This window comes from Anolis carolinensis, chromosome 6 (assembly GCF_035594765.1).
Source record: "Anolis carolinensis isolate JA03-04 chromosome 6, rAnoCar3.1.pri, whole genome shotgun sequence".
Lineage (NCBI taxonomy): Eukaryota > Metazoa > Chordata > Lepidosauria > Squamata > Dactyloidae > Anolis > Anolis carolinensis.
Window position 1 is genome coordinate 69,353,170 of NC_085846.1, and position 20,019 is coordinate 69,373,188.

At 38.3% G+C, this 20,019-nt stretch overlaps 1 protein-coding gene across 1 annotated transcript in view; it reads left to right on the forward strand.

Annotated features, from left to right (window-relative positions):
• Positions 1-6,813, forward strand: part of pik3r4 (phosphoinositide-3-kinase regulatory subunit 4) — a 42,866-nt gene extending 36,053 nt beyond the window's left edge. The window contains exons 17-20 of the mRNA XM_062983985.1: positions 2,407-2,507; positions 3,392-3,480; positions 3,638-3,746; positions 6,184-6,813. Coding sequence (XP_062840055.1) covers positions 2,407-2,507; positions 3,392-3,480; positions 3,638-3,746; positions 6,184-6,354 — 470 coding nt within the window. The 3' untranslated portion in view covers positions 6,355-6,813. The remainder of the gene's footprint in view (positions 1-2,406; positions 2,508-3,391; positions 3,481-3,637; positions 3,747-6,183) is intronic.
• Positions 6,814-20,019: the final 13,206 nt, after the last annotated feature.

The window sequence follows — 20,019 nt, forward strand, 5'->3', positions numbered from 1 at the left end:
ACCTGGCCCCCGCCCTCAGTTTTAGACTTAGGCTCGCCCAAAGTCTGAAATGACTTGAAGGCACAACAACAACAATCCTACCTGATTATCTCATTGGCCAGAAGCAGGCCCACACTTCCCACTGAAATCCTGATAAGTTTACAGTATGTTGGTTAAAATTATTTTTATTTTTAAATATTGTATTGTTTTTTCAATTACAGTAGAGTCTCACTTATCCAACACTCGCTTATCCAACGTTCTGGATTATCCAACGCATTTTTATAGTCAATGTATTCAATACATCGTGATATTTTGGTGCAAAATTCGTAAATACAGTAATTACTACATAGCATTACTGCGTATTGAACTATTTTTTGTAATCAAACTTGTTGTATAACGTGATGTTTTGGTGCTTAATTTGTAAAATCATAACCTAATTTGATGTTTAATAGGCCTTTCCTTAATGCCTCCTTATTATCCTACATATTCGCTTATCCAATGTTCTGTCGGCCCGTTTATGTTGGATAAGTGAGACTCTACTGTACCAATATTGTAAATGAAATATTGTAAATGAATGATATGGTAATAATATAATATATTGTGTATACATATAATATTGATAATAAATATTATAATGTAATATAATATAATATTTATTTATTTATTTAGGGGACTTACAGTGGCTAATAATAATAATACAATATAATAATATTGTATAATATAATATTAATTATATATTATATATTAAATGTAATGTTACTAATAATATTACGGTATAATGGTATAGTACAATATAGCAATATATAATTCTAATATTGTGCTATGCTAATAATATATTGTATGTACATACAACTTGTAAGCCGCTCTGAGTCCCCTTCGGGGTGAGAGAGGGTGGGGTATAAATGTAGCAAATAAATATATAAATAAGTGATTGTTGTTGGGTTGTTTTTTTTTTGTTTTTTTTTGTTTTTTGCACTACAAATAAGACATGTGCAGTGAGCATAGGAATTTGTTCGGTTTTTTTTTCCCAAATGATAATTTGGCCCCTCAACAATCTGAGGGACCATGAATCGGCCCTCCACTTAAAAAGTTTGATGACCCCTGTTATAGAGTCTCAACCAATTCAATGTAGTTTGTGGCAGCCACAAAAATGAAGTTTCTGGAGTATAACAACTACTTTCCAAGTAAGGACTGCACAATGAAACTGGACATAAAACTTGCAAATCAGGAACAGAAGATTTTAAAAATGTTGTTACATACCCTGTTTCCCCTAAAATAAGATATCCCCAGAAAATAAGACCTAGTAGAGGTTTTGCTGAATTGCTAAATATAAGGCCTCCCCCGAAAGTAAGACCTAGCAAAGTTTTTGTTTGGAAGCATGCCCGCCGAACAGAACACCAGAGCATGCAGGATCGGTAAATGTACATACCATAGAGTGTTGTATATGGACAAGAAATCCTTGATAGGATTCACAGTGTGTCTGGTTATGCTAGTTTGTGATGACAACTACTGTGCAGTATATAATAAATGTTCATTTTTTTGTTCAACAATAAATGTGAATTCTTCTTCATGGAAAAATAAGACATCCCCTGAAAATAAGACCTAGAGCATCTCTGGGAGCAAAAATTAATATAAGACACTGTCTTATTTTTGGGGAAACACGGTAGTGTTGTTGTTCTTGTTGTTATGCATTTTATGGGCCTCTACTTTAGAAGGGACTGTTTTTATTGTTATTATTTAGCATTTTATGGGCCTCTACTTTAGAAACATTAGCGCTTGGCAGCTTCATGTTTCATTTTAGGGACCATGGTTGTGACTTCAGCTAGAAAGATAAAGAGAGTAGCATGTGAAGGTCTGCAAGGCAAAAACACATCATTAGGCAAAGTGAAGCAGCCTCCTCAGGAAGAGGGACAGCAGTGTCAGCCTTCTAGTCATTTGTCATATACTCTGTATCCACCTCCCTCTTTTGGAGGTCAAAGCTGTGCATGCCACACAATCTACCCTTTGTTTTCTTACCCTGGGTCTTGCCTCAGGGTAAGAAGCAGGCCTGTAGCGAGGGGGCGGTTTTAGGGGTTCAACCCCCCCCCCCCTGCCCGGAATTTTACTCATGAATTTTAATTGGTTAACCAAATCCCCATGCTAAGTCTATGAGACACAAAACATTAAGAGTCCCTCCAGGCACTATCTCAAGCATATATTGACAGGTTTGTAGCGGGGAGGGGTGTGTGCTAGGGGTTAACCCCCCCCCCCCGAAATTTTCAACCCCCCCCCCCATTTTTCTGGCTATGGCCCTGGTAAGAAGGGATGCTGCACCATCAACAGTATTGAAGCAAGGCTCAACTTCAAGACACACACACACACATACAAATATATGTAACTTCTGCAGTGCAATTTGAATTTGTAACTTTGTCAACGGCTTCTTTGCAGCTGTCCAAGGCAATAATGAAGTCTCCATGTGGGATATGGAAACAGGTGACAGACGCTTCACTCTGTGGGCCAGCAGCGCTCCTCCCCTTTCAGAAATGCAGGTTTGTCTTTGCATTTTTTTTAAAATGGACAGCATATTTCTTTTCTGTGTAGTTTTTTTTTAAAAAAAAACTATAGTAAAATGTTTATACTGTCAAACTGTATGTTTTTACTGGAACAGAGATTGCCTGTATACAGTATGACCACTTCATCCACAGATTCAATATCCATGGTTTCATTTCCTCGTTGTCCAAAAATACTCTGCCTGGAAGTATTCGTGAGCATCTCTAGGTCTTTTTCTCTGTTCTGTGATAATATTTCTGGCACAAGTACAGTACAGTCAAAATATAAGATTCACTTTTATCCACATTTCCAGGTATTCATAGGAGGGCTTTGAGTGTATTCCCTCTGGATATGGAGTTGTACTGTATCTAACAGTTCTTCTGAAGTAGCTTCACTTCATTCCTATGCCTTTCTGGATGCAATTCAAGTGCTGGCTTTAATGTATGGAATCCTCCATGGCTTGGACTAGGACATCTACTTTTCTGAAACGTTATGTTATTACTTTCATTTTCCTTAGAGCAGTGGTTCTCATCCTGTGGGTCCCCAGGTGTTTTGGCCTACAGCTCCCAGAAATCCTAGCCAGCTGGCTTTCTGGGAGTTGAAGGCCAAAACATCTTGAGAACCACTGGCTTAGAGGCTCAGCTGCCTATCTTGTTTCGATGTTCTTATCTTCACATTGTAATGTATGCATATTATTGACAATTTGTAAACAGCTTTTTTTCACTGAGGAAGAATTTAGATGTACTGTAACTTCCATTTTACAGTCCCATATCTTTACTTTTATTAACTTAAAACACATTGCTAATTAATAACTAGATTTTTACAACATTAAAATACATCAGCATCAAGATATGTATAAACAGTATGCTTTCCCATCCCTTAGCCTTCACCTCACAGTGTTCATGGAATATATTGCAGCCCAGCAGATGGAAATCCTATATTATTGACTGCAGGATCAGACATGAAGATAAGGTAAATGCAATACATTTTTAAAGAGACCAAGGGCTCACTGTATTGTGATCTGTAGTTATTGTTCTGACTACAGCAATTTTAAATAATTTTATTTTAAAGTCTAAAAGGTTTATATGTGAATACAGTCATTTATGCATTTCTTTTTTTTTCTTTGCAGATTCTGGGATTTAGCATATCCTGAGAGGTCTTACATTGTTGCTGGAAGTTCTGGTTCCCCATCTGTATCATATTATAGAAAGATTATTGAAGGCACTGAAGTAGTTCAGGTATATTGTTTCGTATTTTCATTTAAATCTAAATAATTCCCACCTAACCTTGTATTTACTTGTACCTTCTTTATTATTTAATAATTTTTGTTGTTCAATGAGTTTGGGACAGAACTCAGAAGTACAATTAGATAGTATTTTTTTATTCCTGGTACAGTAGAGTCTCACTTATCCAGCATTCACTTATCCAACATTCTGCATTATCCAACGCATTTTTGTAGTCAATGTTTTCAATACATCGTGATATTTTGGTGCTAAATTCGTAAATACAGTAATTACTACATAGCATTACTGCATATTGAACTACTATTTCTGTCAAATTTGTTGTATAACATGATGTTTTGGTGATTAATTTATAAAATCATAACGTAATTTGATGTTTAATAGACTTTTCCTTGATCCCTCCTTATTATCCAACATATTCGCTTATCCAACGTTCTACTGGCCCGTTTATGTTGGATAAGTGAGACTCTACTGTACTAGCGTCCTGCTTAGTAGCATAGGCATGCGCAAGTGAAGCTTATGCCTACATATTTTATTTTGACCAGCATGGAATTTGGCATTCCCTTCCTCACTCCCTCTGCAGTGTTCCCCAGACCTACCATTGAGTCTCTAGAGACCTTATGTATGGTCCTTATGTATCTCGTGAGAGTAATGAGGGAAGCAGATGATCCCAGATGTGGATGCAATAATTTTGCATCTGGTTATAGGAATGCCTCTGTCATCCTATCAGTTGGTTGATTGAGACAAATTACCTTCCCAGTCTCAATTCCTCCTCCAACGATTCTGTCTGCTCAGAACGCACGGAATTAAAATATGGTCCACGACTCCTTAATTCAGCTTATTTAAACGGCTCAAACTTTATTGTTATTTACAACTATATTCAAGACAGATCGGACGATTACCAGACTGTCCGTGTACATCGGAGCACGCGGCAGGAGTCGCCATTCCATTCTTATGTTTTCTCAAAGTTACACTCTAGCAATTTTATTTCCATTTTATGCATTTAACCTCTTCACTACTGAATTACATACACAGCTTTAAACTCCAAGCACAATTTCACACTATACTGTTCCATTTTACCGACACATCCCAAATTGATCTCACCAAGCATGAAATAGCTCTGGGCCTGCATGGACTACAATTTGAACCGGGGATCGGTAAATGGTTGGCTGTAGCATAGCTCCATTTGCAGAACTACTGTGCCGTATTGGACCTGGGTTGCAGCATATTCACAAATAACATGTGTGCCTGTCCCTCCCATATAAACGGCAAGCTACTCAGAGTATTGACTTCAAAACAGTACTGATTCAAATATCATGGTAAGTATTCATGCTGATCTAGTTCAGTCATAAATTGCACCATCATCAAAGTAAGAAAACAAAGCTCCTCTGCTAATGTATTTTTACTGGAACATCAGAGTAGTAACTCTCCATTTGACAATTGAATCAGAGAGATTGAATGAATTGATCGTATTTTGCACCTTTGAACCAGATACTCTCTCCTTACCTTAGCCTATCTCATAGGCTTGTTTTGATGACAACTTCAGCAATATGTTAATATTATAAATAATTGAGCATTGCGGCATTTAATGTTTTCAAAAATATGTATTCATGTTCCTAAGGTGAAAATACTATATTTCACTTTATAATAGTCGCCACTGTGACCCCCTCCCCCTTTTTGGTATTTTTGTTTTCATCATATAATAGTCATACTTTTTATTCACTTGTCCACTTACATGCTCTCTTGGAGCTATGGGGCTTCATTCGACTGCTGACCCAAGTGAAGTCCCGTGGTTCCAAAGAGGTGGGTGCATGGGTAAGTGATTCATCCACATGCCCATCCCTTTTCCTGTCCTGTTCTTTCTTTTCCTTTCCAAAGGAATGGGCATGTGTCTCCCTTCGTTCTAGTTACAAGGCTTCACTTGGCTGCCAGCTAAGTGAAGCCCTGTAGCTAGAATTTTTTTCACCACATAATAGCCACCTCCCCTTTTTTTGGAAAAAAAAGAGGGATAAAAAGTGTGACTGTTAATATAATAAAATAGTCAGGTCAAGTGGCAATTGTGTCACTATTATATAATGATATGATGGCGGATGAGCAGCTGCAGGAAGCTTCCAGACTATGTGGGGAAAATACATTTTTAGCATATACTTAAGCCAGAAATACCATTTTCTTCAGTTAGCCACAAGTTGCTATTAGATTTCTTTATCTCTTTATGCCAAAACACACCAAAATGCCAATCTGTTTGAATACTGCTACAGTGTAAGTATATTATACTGCATTGCAAACCAAGCAGCAGGGAATTCACTAGCAATTTTCTAATTCCAAAGCAGAATACGTCTTCTGTACATATTTGATTCAGAAATCAAAAGCATCTGAAGTCTTGAGCAGCACAGTTATTGACAATGCATACTTCATGTCTTTCCCTCTTGAACAGGAAATTCAAAACAAGCAGAAAGTGGGTCCTTCCGATGAAACCCCTCGAAGGGGCCCAGAATCTTTACCAGTTGGACATCATGACATTATCACAGATATAGCTACTTTCCAGACAACTCAAGGATTTATAGTTACTGCATCTCGTGATGGCATTGTCAAGGTGTGGAAGTAAAAATTGCACTGATTTATATGTGCTGTAAATACTTGTAATAAAGATAAATATTATGGGACTTGGTTTCTTCAAAGAATTGCTTCAAGAGCATAAAGACAATGGACTATAAGGTTTATGAAGGCAACTTTATTCACTCTCCTAGCATCATTGCTAATTGCTAATACTAGTAGCCCTGCAATTGTGCTAAAGCATAATGGTTTATGTAGCATTTCCTGAAACTACCAATCAAAAGCAGTTCAAGTGAACATATTGTATTTATCCTCTAACACTGATATCCTTTGGAACATTAAAATTTGTTAGACATGAAGAAAACAGTTATATTCCATGTCAAAAGTATTTATGCAAATTGAGTTTTTTACACATTGCGTGAGAGAATGGTGAAGCAAAATTGAATTTATGTAAACAAAAAGTGCACCAAACTCCTGTATGCTTAATATAAAAATAAAGAGTTTGAATCACTCCTCTTTGTTCAAGTTATTTAGGACTTCAATGTGAATTTGGCATATTATATATATTAAGTACAGATCTTACATTTTAAGCATTGAGGAAGAAGACTTTTTCAGCAACATGGATTTGTATTTTTGCATTAACCAGGGTGTTACACAGACCCCATGAAACTCCTTCCACTTCTGAAATTTTGGTGGAACAACTGTAGGAAAAAGGCTACAGCATTGTTTCTGAATAAGGTACAAGGGAAACACACATCTTGTTCTGCAAATCATGTTTTTTGCAGAGGGTTCTTTTTTTTTTTTTTTTTTTTTTTTTTTTGCTATTGCTGTATCGCCACCAAATTTGGGCTACATGAAGATCACCCTGAGAATGGATTGTGAGGGGTCCATTATTCCATTCCACTGGAAACCATCTCCCAATATAAACCACTGACCATTGCAGTAGATTTTTAAAGAACCATGACTTTAAATACAGTGTTCCCTCACTTATCACTGGGGTTAGGTTCCAAGACCACCCGCAATAAGTGAAAATCCTCAAAGTAGTGACACTATATTTATTTTAATATTTATACATTATTTTAGTATTTATACACTATTTTAAGTCTTTATCAACCAATCGTGTGTTGATAAATCGCCTCCTTCTCCCGTTGCCGCTTGGGCTCATTTTCTCTCCCTTTGGCTTCTCTTTCCTCCCACAGGCTGTAAATTGTAATTTTTTATGATTTATAATAGTCTTTTAGAGTTTATTGAAAAACCACGAAATAGCGAATCCGTGAAAAGTGAACTGTGAAGTAGTGAGGGAACACTGTACATGTCATGCAAACACAATTAAATATAAAAATCTCCGGAGGCATAGCCATATTGTAACAACTCCAGCAGAAACATTGAGTCTTATGTATTGGGATTATGTAAATGCTTAGAGTATGGAAGGGCTCAGCTGTTTGACCAGAGGCAAACTAATTTGTTCGAAAATAGTTATACCTTCTTCTAAAGCATTACATTAGCAGAGTTAAAACACAACAGGATGACCGAGGTATAAGATAGTACAGTTTGCCTTTCAAAAGGAGAAATCCAGGCAGAGTTAAAGCTCACTTAATGAATGATCACAGCACACCAATTTAATAATAATAATAATAAAATTACATTTTATTTCTACCCCACCACCATCTCTCTGAAGGGATTTGTGGTGACCAAGAAAATAACAGCAAAGTGCCACATATAAATAATACATAAATCTGAAACAATAAAAACCACAGAATTACAATCACACACATACATAATTACAATGTAAAACATTAGAATTCATAACATGCAGTCATAGGTGTGGATAAAAACAAGTTGTTTCAATCTATATAGTCCAGTGCCGACGTGATGCCCATAGTAAATTCTAGGCTTGATCGATCCATGAAAAATTTGATTCTAAACTCGTTTCAAAACTAGAGGGGGCAGTTTTTCGTTTTTGTTGCTAATAACGAATTTGGCCCCCAAAATTTTTTGAAATTAACGAAAATTCGTTATTTTCTAAATTAATTCGTTAATGGCGGACGCGCATGCGCGGTGGCCCAAAAACAGCCCGAAGGGGGGGGACTTAGGGGGCTCTCCCGCCCTCATTTTTTGAGTGATCTTCTTCAAACTTGGTACAGTGGTAGAACACATTTAACACTGATAGCTCACCAAAATGTGGAACGTTTCCCTTATCCTCTGATTTTTGGCAAATTTTCATAGCTTTTATAATAAACCATTTTTTAATAATTGCAGAAATCTGTTCCTGGTTTGAAAGTCTTATTTCCTGTTAAATTGGGTTGTCTTTACTGTGAAAGTCATTGTTCTACTTCAGAAACTTTGTTTTTGTGGCTGAAACTTTGTTAAATTGGTGTGTGTGTGATATATACTGTGTATAGTCCCTGCTTATGTGTGTGTGTGTGTGTGTGTGTGTGTGTGTGTGTAGGTAAAGGTAAAGGTATCCCTTGACATTAAGTTCAGTCATGTCTGACTCTGGGGGTTGGTGCTCATCTCCATTTCTAAGCCCAAGAGCCAAGGTCATGTGGCCGGCATGACTACATGGAGTGCCATTACCTTCCCAGAAACACCCAGAAAATGGGAATTCCAGACAGGAAACAATCAGGGCCAGCTAATACCTCCCAACAAAGGATTCCCCCAGGTAGGAAGCAGCCAGGCTTTGAAGCTGCAAGGCTATTCAATGCTAATCAAGGTGACCAATTGCAACATTCACACTTGCCTCCCACAGACAAGAGTTCTTTCTCCCACCCTGGACCTTCCACAGATATATAAACCCCACTTGCCTAGCTTCGCACAGACGTCAAAACCTCTATGTCTGCCACAGATGTGGGTGAAACGTCAGGAGAGAATGCTTCTGGCACATGGCCATAGAGCCCGGAATACATACCACAACAGTGTGATCCCGGCCATGAAAGCTTTCGACAACACAACCACAGTATCCATTCAAGTTCATGTAGCGTGGTATGGACTGGAGACCTGTATTGGGGGGAGGGAGGGTGCGAATCTGGGCCCCTGGGAGCAGCCGAGGACGGGCCTGGCCCACACCCCCTCGCATCCCGGGCCTCTTCCTCCTCACCGCCGGGCCCCTCTCGGTCTCTCCAGGCCTGAGCTGAGGCGAGGCGGCGGCGGCGGCCATTTCCCCCCTCTGTCTTCCTCCTCCTCCTCGGCCTCCTTCCCCCTCGCCCCCTCCCATTGGCTGAGCCTCCCATTGGCTGAGGGGCAAAAGGAAAGGAGTTTGGGTGATTTGCAAAAGCTTTTTTTTCTTAACGAAAAAAACGAAGAAATAAGAAAAAACGGCCTCTCGCGATTCGAAACCGCGATATCCAGACGTGTGGACAACCAAGGTTCTATATTGCTTCAAAACAAACGAAAATAACGAATTAATAACGGGTAACGGGAAAATCGAATTATTTGAGCAAGCCTAGTAAATTCTCAGACTAATCCTTAACAACCTATGTCAGATCAAAGGCTTGCTTAAAGAGCCATATTTTTAAGATGGAACGGAAGGTTTGAAGCGAAGGGGCTAGTCTGATCTCTCTAGTGAGGGCATTCCAGAGCCAGTATCATAACCCAGCCACCTTGGACTTCTGAACCTGATCCAGAAATGAACTTTGACCAGGATGAAGCTTATTCTGACCTTTTGCCCAGTTCTCCGAGCTCCTTTCAGTTACAGCTGCCGGCTGTTGATAGTTCAGATGCTTCCTTAATTGGGAGAGATACTGGAGATGTTACTCCCGTGGCTGAACCAGATGTCCAGAGTTCCCCAGATAACATGCCCTTCAACTGAAAGGAATTTTTGCATTGCCAGAGATCAGAATAACAAGGTCTTAGAAGGAGTAACCACTTGGCATCTCGAGGGGATTGTGGATAAGAAGATTCCCTTGGGAACCTTTGGGGAGTTTGGTCTCCCTTCGTTGGGATCTGATCTTCGTTCCATAGAAGTGCCTTGCACTGCAGACAATTTGCGGTGTCAACGTAGCGTTTTCCTGAGAACACTTCACCGACTCCAGTTCCTTGATTTCACCAAGCCAAGCCTCCTGTTTCTGGCGGCCAAGCCGAGCCGCAACTCCCGATTTAAACCGGAGTAAATTCACTTCCTTGCCTTGTTCCTGAATCAAGTTTGATCTTCGGTTTGTCTTGTTCTTGCTTTGATATCCACAATCTCCTAGTGACTGGGGACCTTGTTATTCAGCCTTGCTTCCTTCTTGTTCCCCGCTCAAACTTCCCAACAGTTTGAGCATGTTTCGGTTTTTGGACTTTGGACAATAATATTGGACATTTTCTTTCATCTTTTTGGACTTATTCATACCTTTTCACAAAGGACTATTTCCCACTCATCCTTTCTGCTTGTGCATTCCTGAATTTATATTTGCTTTAATAAAGATATTATATGATTATTGGTGTCTGTCTAGTTTCCAGTGTTCCCACGCCCTTGGGTTGCAACCCAGGGTGCCGCCATTAAGAAGGTCCTCTTTCTCATCCCCACCAACCGTATTTGAGATGGTGGTGGGACCAAGAGAAGGGCCTCCCCAGCAGACCTTAATGCCTGCACCGGTTCATGGAAATCTTGAGTGAAAGATCACAAAGTACAGCATAACTTCATTGCAGTACATCAAAAGTACAATCCAAAAATAGAGAGCAAAAAGGTAGATTCTATAGCTTGAGCATGAGGACTAAGGTAAGATTAGGCGACCATGTGGCATGCAAAACTATATCGCTGGAAGCGGATGATGGTCACACTGTTAAGAGTAAAGTCAAAAGACCAAATCAACACTAAACAAAGGAAGCCCCCCTCTTTTATAACCTTCTGACTTCAAAGAACTGCTTACGTGACTTGGGCCATGTCCTCAATGGAGGAATCTGCTCAAATGCCATGCAAATGTTAAACCTGACAAGGCAAGAGAGTGAAGTAACACAGAAACATTCAGACTGCAAAACCATTTCAATGTGCATGTGAGATTGTTAGTTTTTCCAACATTACAGCACTTTGGAGACAACATATGGCATAAGATTTAATAGACTTGCTTTCACACATCAACACTAACTGATCACTGTGAGTTTGAAAGATCAGCCCTTTAAAAATTTAGATTGAGGGTCATGACTTGCACTCAACCCTGTTACTTTCCATTCCATGCCCAGCACTGTGTAAATCTGCTTTATAACTTAAGGCTTTAATGTCACTCTGTATTACTTCTGAAGTAGGCAGATATCCATAAATAAATTTCATCAAATAAAATATTTAAAAGTGGTTTGTCCTAAAGGTGCGATGACATCCTCCTCCCTTTCAAAACTTCACTCATGTGAAGATGTAAATGAACTGAAGTGGAACCATAGCAATATAATTACTGTATATACTCGAGTATAAGCCTAGTTTTTCAGCCCTTTTTTTAAGACTGAAAAAGCCCCCCTCGGCTTATACTCGGGTGAGGGTCCTGGTTGGCTTATATTTGGGTCAGCTTATATTCGAGAATATATGGTCCATTTATTATTTTTCTCTATTATTATTGGTATTATTACATTTATTATTTTTCTCTATTATTGTTGCTACCATTACATTTATTTTACTCTATTTTTGTTACTACCATTAATACATTTATTATTTCACTCTGATCTTATTATTATTATTATTGCATTTATTATTTTACTGTATTTATTATTACTTGTATTATTTTCCTGTATTATTTATTATTATTATTACATGTATTATTTTACTCTATTATTATTAAAAGGATACATAAGTACATTTACATTGAAGAAGATGAGAATAATGATTTGATCAGAGTTGGACAGTCTTATCTTAAATTTGAGCGTTATGTAAATATTCAAAAACATTTAAACTACTGATGCCTCAATTAATGTAATTTTATTGATATCTATTTTTATTTCTGAAATTTACGACCCTCGGCTTATACTGGAGTCAATGTTTTCCCAGTTTTTTGTGGTAAAATTAGGTGCCTTGGCTTATATTCAGGTTGGCTTATACTCGAGTATATACGATATTAGTGTGAAAGGGCCTTATGTGCTCCCGTAAAAATCAGGAAAATGACATGGAGGAAATTGTTTGTCTCATGAGCATTTCCTCACTGAAACTAGCCTCAAGAGCAAATGTACCTTCAAAGACAGACAGTATCTTCAGTTTCTGTATCAAACAAGCAAAGAAAGGAAGGGGTTTCTATGGTTCTTTTCAGAATATGGGACTTCAAAAGCTGCTCTTTAAAATTCAAGTGGAATCATAATACAATAACTATAGTGTGAAAGAGCAGGGTTTAAAAACAACAGCTTGCAAGGTAAGGAACAAGTCTGACATCTGCAGGTGAGGAAACTTCAGATGCTTGGCCAATTACACAGCATAGATTTTGAGCAGTGATGGGACAGTGTTAACAGCCACATTTCCTTTGAAGATCTGACAGCATAGTTTCAAATGCAAATGTGTAATAAATAATTTGTTGTTTTGCATCATAAAAGGGAACCAGGAAAACAGATCCCTTTGTTATCTCTTCCGAGTCAACACTAAAGGTGACCTTGCTTAGATTATCAACATCTGTTCATCCGGTAAATTTTAAACTTGATCAACAAAGAAATTGGAAATTGTACTATTTTAAATCTTTCTTGCATTTTAACTAGGCTGAAGTTTAATTTTCATTTTGGCTTTATGGTATGTAACCATTGCTTTTCCTAAAAACTACTTATTGTACTAGAAACATATATTTTTGCTATACAGTGTTCACTCACTTATTGCGGGGGTTAGGTTCCAGGACCACCCGCAATAAGTGAAAATCTGTGAAGTAGGGATGCTATATATTTATATATTATTTTAGTAGTTAGACACTATTTTAAGTTTATCAACCAATCATGTGTTGATAAAAAAAAAAAAAAATAATAATAATAATAATAATAATAATAATAATAATAATAATAATAATTTTATTGTATGACACAGCAAACAAGATAGATATGCTGGATTTCATATCACAAAATCACAAATCGAACACTTCCCAAGTGTCTAGGACTGTGTGATGTATTTTCGGATGATGCGCGCAGATCCCAGTAGGGTGGCCTTTTGCAGTTGACAATTTTGTCAATGTCTATTGTTTTCAAATGCCGGCTGAGATCTTTTGGCACGGCACCCAGTGTGCCCATCACCACCGGGACCACCTTATTATTATTATTATTATTATTATTATTATTATTATTATTATTATTAACTTCATTTCTATCCCACTCTTCTCACCCCGCAGGGGACTCAGAGCGGCTTACAACATACATTTAGGCAAAAATTCAATGCCTCATTATACAAAGCAAGTAAAACATAACATAAAATCAATAGCAACAATCAACATATAAATACAATTCTTTTCCTCTTGTTGCCACTTGGGTTCCTTTTCTCTCCTGTTGGCTTCTCTTCCTCCCTTCCTTAGGCTATAAATTGTAATTTTTATGATTTATAATATTATTTTAGAGCTTATTGAAAAACCGCAAAACAGCAAATCCACAAAAAGCGAACAGCAAAGTAGTGAGGTAACACTGTACTTTTACTTCTCCATTTTGGATTAATGTATGGCATATAAAAGCAGTGTCCATGTAATCATTTTCATGTAACTAATCGTATCAAATTTAGTAGCTATTTTATATAACTCATTTTATAACTCCTAGGTGATTTTATAACTCAGAGGTGGCCTTTATGATTGGAAACCATACTTGGGCTTGAACCCACAGATAGAGATCTATATAAGGGTTTCTCCAAGAATCTAGTGTTTGTCAGACCACAATTACTCTCTGTCAACTCCAATTGTGTTTAGAAAAACGGGATCCTAAATTGAGTACAGCACCAAAAATCTACCCAAGAACCCAAAAATTTACCCAAGAAACAGGTTCTTATGTAATAGGGAAAACCAAGAGAATTTCTCTTTCTGTATCCAGAGCATAAAGTTTCAAACCAACATACCCTAAAGAAACCCCTTGTTTTTGCGTCTACTGTCTCATAAAGTTATATTGGTCTCTTTCACATCCATGGTGTAAGTATTGACCACTTATCTTCTCAGCATCTCAGCAGGTACTTTCACATTTTCATGCATTTCTCCATCTGTCAGCACAATAAGATAACAGGACATAATGCTCTCCTGCTGTTTTCTCACCTTTCAAACAATAGCTGCATGGGATGTAGAGCTGATCCAGAATAAATGTCTCCTGTCAATTGCTTGACATTATTAATGGCTCTTTCTGAAATGACTCATCCATTTCAAATACTGTTATAATTGTTTGACTATTTCACAACTTTAAATATAACTTTATCAGGTACTACAGTGAACAGATGAATCCGATTCATTAAAATTACATTGAACTGTCGATGGAAATTAAATAGCATCCTTTTGCATGTCCACACATCCAGCAAGGAAAAGAGAATTTTATATGGCATTTCATGTTGTTAACTGCTGTCTAGTCAACTTTGATTTATGCCAACCTTATGAAGAGAGACCTCCAAGTAACCCTATAAATCAACAGTCCTGTCTGGGTTTTGCAAGTTCAGGGTCATATCTTTCTTGAAGAAGTCTATCCATCTGGATGACAGAGCTTCTTTCTGTGGCTTCTGTGTGGTCTTCATTTTCTTCTTTTTAAAGTAGTAGTTCCCAGCCTGTGATCCATGGACTACCAGTGGTACCGGTACACAAGAACTAAAATATGGTCCGCGGCTTCACCGTTACTACATCGTTGCAACAAGAGTGAATGGTCTCGTGAAACCCTCTTATAGTGCTGAGGCAATGGGGATGTCAGGAGGACTGAGGCTTGTTAGTGTATTTTGGGTGTAAAGGTGAAATGATGAATCAAGTGTTTTTTACTGTTTGCAACTGTGCATACCGGACATGTGTTCCAGCAACTTAAGTGTTAATGGCAGGCCAGTTTGAGTGATAGCTTGCAAGAGCCAATAGGTTGTGACTTCCGGTCTGACAGGACATTCGTCATTCTGCTGTGGAATGTGCTCTTATCGGCAGTGTGTGTGTGAGCTTCGCTGATCGGCAAGGAGAGAAGCATGTCTGCTATGAGAGATGGACTTTGCAACTTGTAAATAATGTGTATATATGGAATGAAGTCTTAGAACCGCTGCATTCAGCTGATTTGCAACTGTGGTGTCATTTCATAGAATCATAGAATTATAGAATAGTAGAGTTGGAAGAGACCTCATGGGCCATCCAGTCCAACCCCCCCGCTAAGAAGCAGGAAATCGCATTCAAAGCACCCCCGACAGATGGCCATCCAGCCTCTGCTTAAAAGCCTCCAAAGAAGAAGCCTCCACCACAGCCCGGGGGAGAGAGTTTCACTGTCGAACAGCCCTCACAGTGAGGAAGTTCTTCCTGATGTTCAGGTGGAATCTCCTTTCCTGTAGTTTGAAGCCATTGTTCTGTGTCCTAGTCTGCAGGGCAGCAGGAAACAAGCTTGCCCCCTCCTCCCTATGACTTCCCCTCACATATTTGTACATGGCTATCATGTCTCCTCTCAGCCTTCTCTTCTGCAGGCTAAACATGCCCAGCTCTTTAAGCCGCTCCTCATAGGGCTTGTTCTCCAGACCTTTGATCATTTTAGTTGCCCTCCTCTGGACGCTTTTGTCGGTATTACTTCTCCGGATGGGCAAGTAGTCTGACCGAGTATGAATTGATGAGAGTCAATGGATCACCAATAAATCAGGTTGCTGTGGAGCTGATGTTTTTTAAACCCCACACTGACAAGGCTGAGTACCCAGGAAAGGTGCAACAACAAGCCTCCTGTCTGCCACTTCTACTCCTCCTCCCTCCCCCTGAGCACCTGGAAGAGCCTTGGTGTCTTCATTTTTCAGCCTGTTCTTGGGGTTATTTGGGGTGCTGATTCAGAAAATTGCAATGAATAGACCACATCAGCTCTAGATTATTAAATATGGTTTTCAGTGGGTGAGCAGATGGCGACTACTGTATCAGAAACTAGAGCTGTTGTCCAATGCAATTTTCTGAATCAGCACCCCAAAAACCAAACCGAACCTAAAGTTGACCAAAAACTGATTCATAACCCTTTTGGTACTAATGTTGGAGAGTGGTCCCTGTTCAAAGTGGTCCTTGATCAAGTTGTCCCTAGTCAAAGTGGTCCCTGGTCTAAAAAAAAGGTTGAGAACCACTTTTTAAAGCATGCTCCTTTGTTTTCAGGAGAGTTCTCCCCTCTAAAACAAACCTACTTTTCACTGGATAGAGAAGGATTTTTGTTCTTCTCTGTCCAGCATAATATTTGATTTCCACTTGTTGATCTGGGTGCTGATACCTTCTCTCATGTCTTTATTATTTTTATGTTTGATTCTTTTTACATCTCATTTATTCTTTAAAAGCTTTTATTGAAAAAAAAATGAACATGAAACACAATTTAGAAAACAAACAAAATCTATAAATAAACTAACACAGTTGCAAATCACTAATACAATGTACACAATATAATCTGATCTCCAGAGTTAATGTCTAATTCAACCAATGCATCTTTCCATATATGAACATGAGTGCTTGGAGCTTATCATTGTGAGTCTGTTGACTGATTAAAAGGGCTCGGGCTGTGGCGCAGGCTGGAGAGCAGCTGCAATCAATCACTGCAATCAATCACGCTGACCAGGAGGTCATGAGTTCGAGGCCCGCTCAGAGCCTATGTTTGTTTGTCTTTGTTCTATGTTAAAAGGCATTGAATGTTTGCCTATATGTGTAATGTGATCCGCCCTGAGTCCCCTTTGGGGTGAGAAGGGTGGAATATAAATGCTGTAAATAAATAAATAATAAATAAAGGTTTTCCCCTGACATTAAGTCCAGTCATGTCTAACTCTGGGGGTTGGTGCTCATCTCCATTTCTAAGCCGAAGAGCCCGCGTTGTCCGTAGACACCTCCAAGGTCATGTGGCCGGCATGACTGATTAGCATAGCAAATAAAAGTGGACCACATTTCTATAAAGTTATTTATGTCCGCATTTTCTTATCACAAATTGAACTGATGTCTCCAAACATCAGCTACCTGATGTGGAACAATAATTTGCTCAATTAATAATGCACTGATTTTTTTCAGTTGATGTACTTGTATAGTTATCTGTGATTCTACATATGTTCACATATGTATAAGCCCATTTAGTTTAATGCTGCTTTTCCTCCCAACTGATGTCATTATTATAGCTTGGTGGTGTTTCTTGACAACAGAGGAAGCTTAACCCATTCAGATAATCCTGAAAGATCTATAGTTTTACATGCTATTTTCTCAGCATCTATTGATACTTTAAATTCGTCTAAACTTCTAAATCTAAGAACCTAAGGGCCTTGATGGATAAGACTAAAGACCAACCTAGTTCGAGATCTTTCTCCCACAGTAGCTAATCAGTTGGACAAGGGAAGTGAAGACAGCCAGATGGCATGAAATGCTGAAAAACAGACTATCTTCTTTGTTCAGAGATTATTAATGAAACAAAACATGTGGAACAGAAAAGCAAGACAGTAGTCAGGAAACAGTGCAATGGGAGCCAGAATATTCTGGCACCAAGAAAATCAACAGGAAATGGAACTGAGAGGTCTTTAAACTTTCTCTAATGACCAATACTTTTAAGCAGGGAGTATTTGTCATTTGAAATATTGTCCAACATGATTCATTTTAATCGTTTCTGTGTGGTTTCTGTTTAATGATTTTCATATGTTGCATAGTTATGTTGTTCCTAGATTCCTTTATGAGATTTTGCGCATTCCCATCAACCTTTCTAGTAACCAGAGAGCTGATCGTGGCCCAAAGAGGACCACTAAGAAACATATGTAGGATATCAGCATATGTAGTGGTATAAGCATATATAGAGGAAACCCAACATTTTCGGGTAGGGGAATCTTATCAGATTCCTCCTTGGAATGCTAAAAAAAAAAGCCAAGCTAAATAGTGGCAGTGCTTCCATGCTTTATTACTGTTGCTTTTATATAACTAGCACTTTGTGGTTTATTTGCTGTCAATTCAGTTTTATGAATGAGAGACCACAAAGAGCTCTGGTCATCAGCTGCGTTGTAAACTCAGAGCTGTCGCCTCCTTAATTTGTAGTGAATTCTCCCTCTTTTTCTACTGCATTCCACTTTGCTGAGCGTTATTCTCTTTTCCAAGGAGTCATGCCATCCGACAATATAGCCAAAGTACAAGAGCTTCGATTTAGTCATCTTGGTTTATAGAAAGAGTTCAAAGTTGATCTGCATTAATCTTTTTAGCAGTCCATGGTATTCACAGAAGTCTCCAGCACCGTTGCATTTCTTTCTGTCATTTTTCTTCCAGTTTTCACATGTATACATAGAAATTTATTTATTTATTTATTTATTTATTTATTTATTTACAGCATTTATATTCCGCCCTTCTCACCTCAAAGGGGACTCAGGGCGGATCACATTACACATATAGGCAAACATTCAATGCCTTTTAAACATAGAACAAAGACAAGACAAATATAGGCTCCGAGCGGGCCTCGAACTCATGACCTCCTGGTCAGAGTGATTCATTGCAGTTAATTGCAGCTGGCTTGCTCTCCCGCCTGCGCCACAGCCCGGGCCCAAATTGGCAATGTGATGGCATTGATGATTTTTAACTTTTTCCTTGAAAATCCAGACTTTTTGGTTCTGGCTAATCAGGGAGATGGGAGGGAATTTTGAACCGTAGCTATATTCGTGCATGAAAACTCTTATGTATAAAAATGTCTGCTTTTTTCTTATGATTTGTACCCTTTGAGCACCCGTTGCAGTGCAAGTGTCCCTTCTGCTCAGTTTGAATAAATTTTTCTGTCTTTTGCCCTCAAACTGGTGAGATTCCTGATTCCTGACCAGAAACATTTATGGTTAGCAAAGCTTGCCAGGTGTCCCTCAGTATCTGCGGTCCTTGAAAAATCTCAAATTTCCGGCATCAATAATACTAATAATATGGATAATAATAATAATAATAATAATAATAATAATAATAATAATAATAAAGGCCACCCTAGTGGGATCTGCACGCATCATCCGAAAATACATCACACAGTCCTAAATGCTTGGGAAGTGTTCAACTTGTGATTTTGTGATACGATAGTTTGCTGTGTCATAAAATATAATAATAATAATCATAATCATCATCATCATCATCATCTGAGAAAAGCCTATCTGTTGTTGTTGTTGTTGTTGTTGTTGTTGTTGTTGTTGTTTTTGTTGTTGTTGATGATCTTGCATATTTTCAGGTTGTTTCTGACCTCTGGTGACACTATTATGACAAAAGAAATTCCAGAGGTGTGTGGATTTTTTTTGTGTGCTTTTTTTTTTTTTGCCTTTGCCTCCCTCTGAAACTCAGAGAGTGGGACTTGGTCATTCAGCAGATTGCCATGCCCGAGAGGATTCAAACTGATAGCTCTGTATATTGTATTTTTGGTTTCTCAAAAAAGTGAGCTTGTATAGATGCCTTTCAGGTTCCCTTTTACTTGAAGAAAACAGAGAGAGGCAATTAAGAGCTAACAACAAGCAAGAGAAGAGAACTTGAGAACCAGGATAGATAACAGCTTTTACTAGTGAAAGAACCTGAAAGGAAAACTCTGATAAGCTGAAATTCCTTTCTCAGAGACTAGAACACAAGTGATGTCAATAACAGAAAAAAGCAGAACGTAGGTAACAGGTTTTCATTTACATAGAACTTTTTGAATCTTCTTTTGAATAATGGGGTTTAAA